Below are 13,406 nucleotides of genomic sequence, written 5' to 3'. Positions count from 1 at the left end.
AAAAGGTAACAAGAAAACAAGCAAGTCTCTAGCAATAGCTAACTCCAGGCACAGAAGTAAATATTAGTGACTTTATGAAAATGGTGAAAATTACAACTTCCTGAAAACAGAAGGCATAACTGGGCTATTGCTTGTTGCTATCTTTAATCAGTTATGAACCTTGGCATTGGTTTGAAAGTTAACCTATATTTTGTTCAGCCAGCCATGTAAAAAATCTACTAGAGAATGTAATGAAACAACGCAATTAACACATCATTGTATTTTTAAAACTGATATGCTAAAAACATCAGCCACCACCACTGTAACAGGAAGACTTGCACTTACTGATTCATCTGTTTCTGGAGTTTCTGCTGTGCCACTGTCATAGTTAGCTAGCTGAGCTATTTCTGAAAACAAAGGATAGAAACTTCATTTTAGAATACATATAGCAAACAGAAGCAAGTGCCAAACAAAAACATGAAAATGTCACTTCTCTGGAACAGACAGTTAACAAGTGTTGTATTGCCTATATTAGTGGTTAAATGACCTTTAAAAATCAGTTAAGTCCTCCAGTTTAGGAGGATAATCCCCTTTCGGAAATTCTGACCTGTTGTCGAATTCCTTTATGAATCCTTCTGTGACAGAAACGGAGCTGCTATGTAATAACGTTATGAATACTGAGATGTAACAACTTTATGAACCCCATATGTGCCTGGGGCAGTGAGAGGAAGTTACTGTATATTGGGGTTATAAAACTTCCCTGTGGGAATGTATTGATCTAGCAGGACAGGGCTGTGGGAACACCATACAAGGAAGCAACACAAAGGCTTCCTAAATATGATTATTTCAGTAGACACTTGAAAGACAATGGGGCAAACTGTTGGCTTAAAAGATCCTGTATCCTGTGTCAAGTATGCTGTAAACCTTGTTTTGCCAGAGCTGGGAGTTACCAGACCTAAGGGATAAAACAATTAAAAAGTGATTCCTGTAAAGGGAGGTGAGTCACCAGGGACTGTCCAGAGACTGTTAGTGAGCTCCGACAAAGAGACAAGCTGACACAGAGATGCACTGGGAAGAGTCTACAGCAGGGGTCGGCAACCTTTCAGACGTGGTGTGCCAAGTCTTCATTTATTCACTCTAATTTAAGGTTTCGCATGCCAGTAATACATTTTAACGTTTTTAGAAGGTCTCTTTCTATAAGTCTATAATATATAACTAAACTATTGTTGTATGTAAACTAAATAAGGTTTTTAAAATGTTTAAGAAGCTTCATTGAAAATTAAATTAAAATGCAGAGCCCCCCAGACCGGTGGCCAGGTCCTGGGCAGTGTGAGTGCCACTGAAAAGCAGCTCGTGTGCCGCCTTCGGCACGTGTGGCATAGGTTGCCTACCCCTGGTCTACAGGAAGCTAGTCCTACTAGGGGCCCTATGTGGAAAATGTTAACCACCTGGTAAACTAGAACCTCACGTAGTGTGTTTGATTGTTTTAAAGATATATTTGCTCTGTAATACTTGTGCTCTAAATAAATGATACTTTGCTTTAATGATGCTGGTTGGTCATTGAACACCACTGTCATTGCCGTCAAAGGAACAGATCTGCAGGGTCTGAGCCTAAGTCGGACGTGCTGAGGCAATCACAATTAATCCAGACCTGAAGAAAAGTTCTGTGTAGCTTGAAAACTTGCCTCACCAACAGAAGTTGGTCCAATAAAAGATATTACCTCACCCACCTTGACTCTCTAATATTCATCTTAATTGTTTCTACCATGAAAGGCAATGGAGAAAAATATACTGAATAATCAAATAGCTCATCTTAGCTTTCACTATCCTACAGAAATAGAGGTTACTTATCTGTAACTGGTGGTTCTTCAAGATGTGTATCCCCCCTCCCCCGTATTCCACATGCTGGTATGTATGCACACCACATGCCTGAGACTGGAGATTTCTAGCAAGCAGTGTCCATTGGTCTGTGCCGTTGCGCTCCTTGTGCTCTGAAACAAGGGGCAGTGCGGAGCACTGCCAACCTATTTCCTCCTCTTACTGTTAAGATCTGAAATAGAGGAGAAGGAGCACTGGTAGTGGAATACAGATAGGGAACAAACACCTCAAAGAACTTCCAGTTATAGATAAGTAACCTCCATTCCTTCTTTGAGTGTTGGCTTCTATGTATATTCCACATGTGACTGACTGGTTGGCAGTAGGAGGAGGGAGAGGGAGTTGCAAGGATGCAGTTGATATAGATGTCTGTAAAACTGCTGTTCCAACTGTTGCATCTGCAGAAGAGGCCTAGACTGAGGCGTAATGTTTCATGAAGGTATGGATGGTTGTGCTCTAGTAGAATGGTCCTTCACCCCATCAGGACGAATACACGCCAACACAAAGAATGATGCAGCCAGAGATCCACTTAGAGACTCTCTGAGCAGATAACGCTGGTCCTTGTGATAGCTCTGATACATAACCTTGGTGGTTTCCCAATTGGTTTTGTTCTTTGCAGATAGAAAATCAAAGCCCATCTGATGTCGAGAGAGTGAAGTCTCCTCCCATTGGAAATCTGAGTTTTCAGAAAGAATACCAGTAAGTGAATAGCTTGACTCATGTGAAACTCAGAAATTACCTTAGGGATGAATTTCAGGTGGAGTTGAAGGGAAACCTTCTCCTTATGAAATATGGTATATGGTGAGTCACTCATGCTTCTGGGTGATGTGATAATGACTAGGAAGGTGACCTTCATGGACAGGTGGCGCACTGAAAACATGGTTAATGGTACAAAGGGTGGTCTGGCAAATATTGAGAGTGCAAGGTTGAGTTCCCATTGAGGGTGTTGATTTCACCATTGGTGGGAAGGTCCTAATGAGACCTTTCAGGAATCTAATTGCTGTAGGGTGAGTAAAAGTGGAGTGGCCTTTTACAGGAGGATGGAAGGCACTGCTGGCTGCTAGACGGACATGCAGTGAACCTATGGGAAGCCGTCAAGTCTTCAGGGACAGGAGATAGTCCAAAATAGTAGGATTATCTGTGACTCTGGGGATAACTGGTTCTGTTGCATCCAGATAGAGAAATGCTTCTATTTAGTTAAATAGCATTTTCTAGAGCCTTTTCTGCTTTGTCTGGGGATAGACTGAACGGCCTCTGAACATGAATGCTCTAGGTCTGATGCTCACGCAAATACCAGGACATAAGCTGAAGAGGGTACAGGTTGGGATGCATGATCTTGACATTCTTCTGAGTTAAAAGATCTGGGAAGGGACAGATGCTTACGGGAGGACAGACTGACATTTGTAAGATAACCAGAAACCAGAACTATCTGAGTCAGTTGGTTGCCATGAGAATGACTCAAGCTTTGTCATGATGAATCTTTCACAGTGGTAGCAGTGGGACAGGAGAAAAGGTGTACCTCAGGTGGCATGTTCAGGAAAATAGGAGGACATTGCCCTGGATTCCTAGCCTAGTGCTGCTCTACAGCAGTTATAGATGGAATTCCTTGTTCATCTGGGAGGTGAACGGATCCCAAGATGGCGTTCACTACCAAGCAGGAACATCGTTCAGGACAGAAATGCATATCTCCCATTCGTGATCTGTACAGAAATGTCTGCTGAGATTTCCCACCACAGAGTTCTGTGCACCTGGAAGGTATGTGGTTCCTAATGCACCAATGCCATAAACGGATTACCTCTATACAGAAAGGAAGAGATCTTTCTCTGCCTTGTTTACGTAGAAGACTGTTGTCGTGTTGTCTGATGTTATCTGGATATGAGGAGACCATATTAGTGGAAAGAATGAATTGCAAGCTGAATGGATTGCCCTCAGCTCCAGTAGATTGATATATATCCTGCCCCTCCCCATCCCCAGAAAACGATGTGCCTTGCGCAATGTGGGCTCCCTATCCTATGAGGGATGTGTCTGTGATTATGGTCATGTTGGGTGTGGGTGGAAGGAAAGGGACTCACGTGTGCAGTTATTCCAGGTTTGTCTAACATACGATAGCAGCTGTGACCTTAGTATAGATTGTTACCTTGGTATTCATGTTGTTTCTGTTTGGTGAGTAAATTGACCAGAGCCAGGCCTTCAGGTAACAGAAGTCTTGTGAATGAGGTTATGTAGGTTCATGAGGTCACATGGCCTAGACAGACCTTGACTGCAGGAGGTCTATGGGAAATTGGTCATATCAGCTGTTCGCGGCCTAGAATCTGTCCATAGGAAGACAGGCCTTCACTGAGATCGAGTCTAGGGTTGCTCCTAAAAAGACTCCTAAAAATGTGGACTTTTCTTTGTTTATGCAGAGTCCCAAGGATGCCAGAAGAGTGTGTAAGAATATGGTCACTGACTGGACTCTGGACTGGATTTGCCTGTTAGTAGCTAATTGTCCAGGTACAGGAACACAATGTAGCTGTTTACTCTCATCTGGACCACCACCACTTAGAAGAATTTCGCAAAGATAATGCAGGGTGCTGTAGCAATCCCAAACAGGAGTACTCTGACCTGAAAGTGCTCCTCAGGAATCTGAAGAACCTTCTGTAGGATGGATGAATGTCCACATGAAAATAAGCATTTTTCACATCAAGAGCCACGAACCACATGCCCTACTCCAGAGAAGGCATTATTGATGTCCGTGTGACCATGCAAAATTTTGATTTTCAAATAAAAACATTTAGCTGGCATAGAATGAGAATTGATCTCCATCCCATTTTTCTTGGGAACTATGAAGTATGGGGAATAGAATCTTTCCCTTGATTTGGGGTGGCACTTGCACTATAGCCCCTCGCTGCAGGAGAAGAGTTCACTTCCTATGGAAGATTTCATGACGATCTCTGAAGAGGGATCCAAAAGAGGGCTTGTGTGGGGAAGGAGAGAGAAACTTGATTATGTAGTTGGAGTTGATGATCTGTAGTACGCACTTGTCCTTTGTTATTTCCCTCCCTCGCAAAAAGAGGCGGCCACCAAAGGGTTTGGGGGGCAGTAGGGAATGGTGTCAATAAGGGGATGCATTTCTCAAGCATCTTGTCAAAAGAAATCCCTGGTTGGTGGGTTGGGTTGAGCAGTGGTGGTTGAAGAGAAAGCTGTATACCTGATCTTTATACCCTCTGGTATTTGCACAGTGGTTTGTAAGGGTGCTGGTGGTAAAACAGCTGAGGGGGCAGTCTGCCTGTGGTGTTTTCTCTTTGGGACCAGGGTATAAATGCCCAGGGAGTGGAGGGCTGTTCTGGAGTGCTTTACCAAGTGTAATGTCTCACCAAGTCTTTCACTGAAGAGACTAGACTCAAAGAGCAAGTCATTGATAGTATTATCAAAAGAATATCTTGAACACCAAAGAATGAAGCCATGATTCACGCATCAGGACTATGGCTGTAGCTATAGCTCTAGATATGGTACTGGCTATGTTTACTGCTGATTTTAGCCACCAGCTTACACTCGTCTATGAGGGCTTGGAATTGAGCCCTTCCTCTTGGGGAATTTGTCATTAAACTCCACAACTTTAGAGTAATTAGTAAAATGATATTTTGCTAACAGGGCATGGTAGTTAGCAATTCTAAATCCGAGGGTGGTTGATGAAAATACCTTCTCTCCCAAGAAGGTCAAGGCATTTGGCATCTGCGGGTCTTGCTTGAGGGTGTTGCAGTTCAGATCTTTCTGTGGCTGCCTACGCCACTAAGGAGTTGGGTGCTGGGTGAGTAAACAGAAACTCTGCCCCTTTAGCTGTTACAAAATATCACCTCTCAACCCTTTTTAGGGTGGGGGCACAGGATGCAGGGGGTATGCTATACTGCTCTGGCTGGTTCCATAAATGGCCTCATTGATTGGGAGGGCCAACCACCAAGAACCAGAGTTTTGTAAGATGTCCAGTAGTCTATGCTGCATGTCATGAACCTCCTCTAATGGAAGCTGGAGCTTGGGCACCACCCTCTGCTACAGCTGCTGGTATTGTCTGTGATCATCAGTAAGGCTACGATTTTGGCACGAGTATTTTTATTAAAAGTCACAGACAATACATGGGCAATAAACAATAAAATCACGGAAATGTACACAGGGATGGGGTTAGAGGGTAAGTAAGCCCAAGCCCCGCCACCCGGGGCTGAATTAGTGGAATTTTGAGGAAGTTGCGGAGGTCTCATAAAATCACGGAATCTGTGACTGACTCGTAGCCTTAATTATCAGATCGGGATGGTGATGATGGAGAAATTGCCTCATTGAACGAGGAGGGCGTCATGCCTGTTGGAACCATTGGTACTGTCAGATCCAGCTTGATTTTTTCCTCTGCATACTCAAACGACGCCAGTTGATTTTGGCTAGGAAGAGAGGGCCAATGTGAATCGTGCACAGATCCAGATTGCCCAGCATAAGGATCCCATGCCATGGACCCAGTGTGACCAGTATGAAGGTTTGACCAGTTGAGGAGAGCCCCATGGCACTGAGTGAAAACAGTCCCTTGGGTAGTCATATCTGGGAGGAGGAGGGCTGGAATATCTTCTGGAGTCTCTATCCAGGCTTGCCTCCCTGTGAGGCAAGGGTTTGTCTAGAACATTGGACTCAGTTGACAAGAAGGTTGTTTCAGGTTCTATCAGCAGTGCTGATGATATCAGTGAATACAAACTCTGACTTGTAGAAAGAATATGGGACAATCCCTTTCTCCATGAGGTGGTTCCTTTGTCCAGTGTTGACATGTTCCTGAGGACGACTGGACCGGAACACAGAGGAAACTGAGGGTAGGGAAAGGTAAAAATATGCCCTGGAGAGGTAAAGGTTCTGATCTAGACTGCGAGAGGTCCCAGAGGTGGTAAACGATGGATCCAGTGCATCCAAGGGCTTGGAAGATCCTTCTCAGAGCGTGGCAGTACCATTGAAGGGGAGTCCAAAGTGCAGCTCCCAGTTGGTGCTGGCAGATGCCAATCCTTCGGCTTATGAGTTGGAGCAGGTATGGTACCAACGGACCCTTTCTCCTTCACACCTTACCCACTTGGTCAGGTTTATGGGGACCTATGTATTTAGGAGCCATGCGTGAGGATTCATCTGACCTAGACGGAGTCAGGGAGTGATCTTTTCTCTCAGAGGCAAACCTAGAAGGGGATCAGTCCTTATGCCTATGTCCCTTACTCTCATGAGAGGCCTGAGGGAGTGATTTCTGGGTGAGTAAACTCTGGCCTCTGCTCTGGTTCTTGTTCTTGGAGGCGCACTGCTCACAGCCTGCAACCATTGTATAAAGGGGTCTCTCCATCCTGTGTCCGACTAGGGTCTCGTGGCTCTCTCCATGAGATGTTTCCTCAGACAGAGCTCTCATTCCTCACATGTTCAGGGAGGGAAGGAGCGGCAGATGCTGCAGTTGGTGGTGATGTGAGCCTCCTCAAGGCAGTAAAGGCAGTGATGGTGTTTGTCACTGACACAGAAGGAAAAGGGGCAGGGGAGACAGTTCATAAACCCTGGAACTTTAGGCATAGTCCTTCTCCTGAGGGGAGGGGAGCAGGGGAGGGCCCCTGGAGTGGGGAAGAAACTATTCTATACTAAGTATAACTAGAAAAACACTAAAAACAGTAAAATACTAAAAGCTGTTTACAATATATATCTACAGATAGGAAAGCTAGGCAGCAGCTTCAGATACAGAGGAATCCCATTCAGGCCATGTGGTGGTAACAAGGAACTGGAGAGGTGTGTCCATGCCTGCCCCTCCGCAGGGAGACAAAGAGAGCAACTTTGCAGGCACAGACCAATGGATGCTGCTTGCTAGAAATCTGATCTCAGGCACATTGTGGGCATGAGTATCCATGCCTGGAATACACATAGAGACCAGCACTCGAAGAATTCCTAATTCTGCAGATCTCCTGTCTTGTTAGACTAAGGAACTCTCCAAGGTAGTGAAAATTAAGAGAGGCAATCAAGTTGCTCAGAATCCTGTGGAGCTTAGGACCTTCCTTGGGGTACCACTGATATTTAGGAGCAGCTACTGACCTAGTCAGGCTTCTTAAAGTCTCATAGTACTAGAAGCTAACTGGCATCTAGTTTATCCAGATAAGGTTTTCAATGCTTTAAATTTTATGCAGACAAAAGGTAAAGTGCCTAACAAGATCAGCTAAGAGCCATTTTCTTTCTAGAACTTTAAGGAATGTAATAGGATCTTTGGCTACCCCATAGCTACTACTCTGGGGAAGTATTAAGATTCCCAAGATCTCCAAGTTACCTGGTTGCCCCTCTCAGCTTCAAAATGGAACCACAGAATATGCTCTGTAGATCCAGACACAGGAACTCCTCAGGGTAATAAGAGCTAAATGAGACAGGTAGTAACTGAAAGCTCTTGGGAAGCTTAGTCCTAATCTAATCATATACATAGTTAATTACATACTTTACACAACTGAAGATACACATTTTAGTTCATAAGTATATGTTGAAAGAGTTTGCGAGTATGTGCTATGGATCAGAGATAAGGTTGCCAGAAATTTGTAAGGTTAATTTTTACATGTCAGTATTGTCAACTGAATGTGTAAACTCTACGGATAATGGAATATTTATATAAATTAACTTAACTGGACATTTCCATTACTTTAATACTTAGGGGACTTTATAATTGTAATATTCTTGTTCTGAGGCTTGTACAAGACTTATTTTATTCACCAGAACAAATTTAAGTACACAGTTCTTTTTAGGGAATTACTATATGGGTTTTTAAAAGTTACTCCCATGTGTCGATGATGTGTTTTAAATGTAGATAAGTCTGTTGCTTAAAATTAAAAACAAAACACAAAGGGAACAAGTTAGTAAAATATATGAACCAGAAGTCTGTAAAACGTCATGTTGAAAAAACAAAGATTTTTTTTTTAGTGTTACAGAAGTACAAAAAAATCATTCAAGGGAACAAAGTCAATAACAGTACATTTTTCATTAATGTTCCAATTATTTTTTTAAAATTTAAACTGAAAAAAATTCTCCTGGGTTAAGGCTTCTTATACCAACAAGATTCAAGCTGGAGTGAATTCTACTGCCAAGTTATAAAGCTGTGAATCAAGTGGAGAGGCAGGGGGTTATAATGGAAGTGTTGATGTAGCCTTTATTGGATGGGTGAGAACCAAACCAGTATAATGTACTTTGACAGCCTTCTCAGCCCAAATTGCTTTCATAAATAGCAAATTAAAAATGGTTCTGTTTTAAACAGAACTTTTGCAAAATAACCATTATCTGAGAAATACATATTATTTGCAAACAGTAGGTAGTAATGGAATGGAACCAAGAGACAGCTTCTGAAGCAGGGAACTAAGGAACCATTTTGCAATGCCTGAAGAGATTTTTAAAACTCATCTAAATACCATTAAACATCTGCCCTTTTTATTTCATTGATTTAAACCATTTCTGAAGACTCATGATTCAAAAAGGTAAAGATGGTAATTTAAAAGCCACAGGGAAAAATCTCTCCCCAGGGAACTTTTCAGAAATGCAGCCACCAGTTTCTGATAAGTGATGAATCTGTTGTGGTATTGCTTTCAGTACAGTATACATTTATCTGGCATTATCTCCAAGTAATGCACGCACCATTTCACTTGAAGAAAAGATACTATGGCCATGGCAGCAAACAAAGGTGGAAAAAGTAGAGAAGGGTTTACATTGGCAGCTTCCCTTGCAAGGGGAAGGAAATCCTTTCTGTGACTATTTGCCAACGTTGTATACACATTTTAATGAACTGTCTAGAAATCCAACAGTGATTCAGGGTGACATTTCTGATTGATAACAGCTATTATTGCTTTTTAAATCTTTGCTCCATGCAAAATTTAAAGAGTTTTCAACAGGATGATCTCAGTATAATGCTCTGAGAGACAGAGAGAGAGAGAGAGAAGTATTTCCAAACATTCCTTTGTGAAATCACTATATTGAAATGTATAATACCACTAATGCATATTTTTTAACCTCTGCTTCTGAACTAAAATGGTGGATGGAGATGTTACTTTTTAAGAGACATTTAAAAAAATTATTTATACAGATACAAAAAAATGGATTTTTTTGGACACAATAATAAGCAATTCATGGTATTTATATTTGTTACTTTTCTGTGGGGAGCAGAAATAGCATTAGTGTGAATTAGCTGACCTAATTTATTTGATGATAAATTTACAGAGAGCATTAACGTTTAAAAGATGCACAGAATAACCCATTTCTGTGAATCTCCCATTTAACCAAAGGCCAGTAATCTCCCTTCCCCAGCAATTCACACTATATATTACAGCCCCACTTAGCCCATTTTTCTGATAGATTTAGAGAACTCTAAATCTGTGACCAGGGGCTGCTAACAGGGAGTTTCACAAGGGAGTTCTCCAGGTGAAGGAGGAGCAATACAGCACCCTTTTGGGCTGACAGGGGTTTGCAGACGGGAGTTTGACAGAGGGAGGCTTACGATGGTTAGGAAGACCCGCAACACCTGTGCCAGCACTGCTACTGTCTCCTCCACCTGTGCCTGTAGCCAGACAGAGTGCCTAAGCATGGATGCCTCTACCCAGATCCTGGTGTGGTTTTGCAAAGACTGTAACTTGCAATTTCCACTTACTGATATCCAGGCTGGGGGGACCATCCAATGTGAGAGGTGCCTGCTGGTGGAATCTCTCAGGCAGCAGGTGGGAGAGCTACAGGAGGAGGTGGCTAGGTTGAGGAGCATCCGTATCCACGAGCAATTCCTCGACAGTGTCCATGTGGAGACAGCTGAGGTAGCTGTCCCAGTACACAGGACTGCTGATACACCACTGGTGGAGGAGGAGATGGCTCAGGGTGGACACTGGCAGCTGGTTACTTCTGGCAGCAGGCAGCGCTCCACCCTTGCTCCGAACCCTCCTGCCGTGGTTATAGGTAACCGTTATGCTCTTCTTGATACAGGAAAGAAGGAATCACTCCCTACAGTAAAGGAGGAGAAGCCTCGTACCCCTAAGGCTGGAGAGTCTGCTGCCACCACTGCGAATAGGAAACGTAGGGTAGTGGTGGTCGGAGACTCTCTGCTGAGGGGGACGGAGGCGCCCATCTGTCGCCCTGACATTTCATCTCGGGAGGTATGCTGCCTGCCGGGGGCCCGTATCAGAGACGTTACGGAGGCATTGTCGAGGATTATCCAGCCCTCTGACTACTACCCCATGCTACTCATCCATGTGGGCACAAATGATACTGCGCGGCGTGACACTGAGCGGATCAAGAGTGACTACAGGGCTCTGGGAGTACGGGTGAAGGAGTTTGGAGCGCAGGTGGTATTCTCTTCAATTCTTCCTGTCAAAGGTAGGGGCCCGGGCAGAGACAGATGCATCATGGAGGTGAATGCCTGGCTGCGAAGATGGTGTCGCCAGGAGGGCTTTGGCTTCCTAGACCACGGGATGCTATTTGAGGAAGGACTGCTAGGCAGAGATGGCGTTCACCTTTCGAGGAGAGGAAAGACCCTATTCGGCCACAGACTGGCTAACCTAGTGAGGAGGGCTTTAAACTAGGTTTGACGGGGACAGGTGAGCAAAGCCCACAGGTAAGTGGGGAATATGGAGACCGGGGAGATGGGTCGGAAACAAGAGGGAGTGTGGGCTATATTGGCAGAGAGAAAGGAGAGTCAGGACAAAACTGGGAGGAAAGATCAAACCAGTATCTTAGATGCCTATATACAAATGCGAGAAGTATGGGGAATAAGCAGGAAGAACTGGAAGTGCTAATAAATAAATACAACTATGACATTGTTGGCATCACTGAAACTTGGTGGGATAATACACATGATTGGAATGTTGGTGTGGATGGGTACAGCTTGCTCAGGAAGGATAGACAGGGGAAAAAGGGAGGAGATGTTGCCTTATATATTAAAAATGTACACACTTGGACTGAGGTAGAGATGGACATAGGAGACGGAAGTGTTGAGAGTCTCTGGGTTAGGCTTAAAGGGGCAAAAAACAAGGGAGATGTCATGCTAGGAGTCTACTACAGGCCACCTAACCAGGGGGAAGAGGTGGATGAGGCTTTTTTCAAGCAACTAACAAAATCATCCAAAGCCCAAGATTTGGTGGTGATGGGGGACTTCAACTATCCGGATATATGTTGGGAAAATAACACAGCGGGGCACAGACTATCCAACAAATTCTTGGACTGCATTGGAGACAACTTTTTATTTCAGAAGGTTGAAAAAGCTACTAGGGGGGAAGCTGTTCTAGACTTGATTTTAACAAATAGGGAGGAACTCGTTGAGAATGTGAAAGTAGAAGGCAGCCTGGGTGAAAGTGATCATGAAATCATAGAGTTTGCAATTCTAACGAAGGGTAGAAGGGAGAACAGCAAAATAGAGACAATGGATTTCAGGAAGGCAGATTTTGGGAAGCTCAGAGAGCTGATAGGTAAGGTCCCATGGGAATCAAGACTGAGGGGAAAAATAACTGAGGAGAGTTGGCAGTTTTTCCAAAGGGACACTATTAAGGGCCCAAAAGCAAGCTATTCCGCTGGTTAGGAAAGATAGAAAATGTGGCAAAAGACCACCTTGGCTTAACCATGAGATCTTGCACGATCTAAAAAATAAAAAGGAGTCATATAAAAAATGGAAACTAGGACAGATTACAAAGGAGGAATATAGGCAAACAACACAGGAATGCAGGGGCAAGATTAGAAAGGCAAAGGCCCAAAATGAGCTCAAACTAGCTACAGGAATAAAAGGAAACAAGAAGACTTTTTATCAATACATTAGAAGCAAGAGGAAGACCAAAAAAAGGGTAGGCCCACTGCTTAGTGAAGAGGGAGAAACAGTAACAGGAAACTTGGAAATGGCAGAGATGCTTAATGACTTCTTTGTTTCGGTCTTCACCGAGAAGTCTGAAGCAATGCCTAACATAGTGAATGCTAATGGGAAGGGGGTAGGTTTAGCGGATAAAATAAAAAAAGAACAAGTTAAAAATCACTTAGAAAAGTTAGATGCCTGCAAGTCACCCGGGCCTGATGAAATGCATCCTAGAATACTCAAGGAGCTAATAGAGGAGGTATCTGAGCCTCTAGCTATTATCTTTGGAAAGTCATGGGAGACGGGAGAGATTCCAGAAGACTGGAAAAGGGCAAATATAGTGCCCATCTATAAAAAGGGAAATAAAAAACAACCCAGGTAACTACAGACCAGTTAGTTTAACTTCTGTGCCAGGGAAGATAATGGAGCAAGTAATTAAGGAAATCATCTGCAAACACTTGGAAGGTGGTAAGGTGCTAGGGAACAGCCAGCATGGATTTGTGAAGAACAAATCATGTCAAACCAATCTGATAGCTTTCTTTGATAGAATAACGAGCCTTGTGGATAAGGGTGAAGCGGTGGATGTGGTATACCTAGACTTTAGTAAGGCATTTGATACGGTCTCGCATGATATTCTTATCGATAAACTAGGCAAATACAAATTAGATGGGGCTACTATAAGGTGGGTGCATAACTGGCTGGATAACCGTACTCAGAGAGTTGTTATTAATGGTTC

At 43.5% G+C, this 13,406-nt stretch overlaps 1 protein-coding gene across 17 annotated transcripts in view; it reads right to left on the bottom strand.

Moving 5' to 3' along the window:
* Positions 1 to 13,406, bottom strand: part of MAST4 (microtubule associated serine/threonine kinase family member 4) — a 422,044-nt gene that overhangs the window by 51,032 nt on the left and 357,606 nt on the right. For all 17 annotated transcript variants that reach the window (XM_065599050.1, XM_065599051.1, XM_008170656.4 and 14 more), the window contains one exon: positions 325 to 386. In XM_065599050.1, coding sequence (XP_065455122.1) covers positions 325 to 386 — 62 coding nt within the window. The remainder of the gene's footprint in view (positions 1 to 324; positions 387 to 13,406) is intronic.

This window comes from Chrysemys picta, chromosome 6 (assembly GCF_011386835.1).
Source record: "Chrysemys picta bellii isolate R12L10 chromosome 6, ASM1138683v2, whole genome shotgun sequence".
NCBI lineage: Eukaryota > Metazoa > Chordata > Testudines > Emydidae > Chrysemys > Chrysemys picta.
The sequence above is the reverse complement of the archived record's forward strand: the minus strand, read 5'-3'. Positions and strand labels throughout refer to the sequence as shown.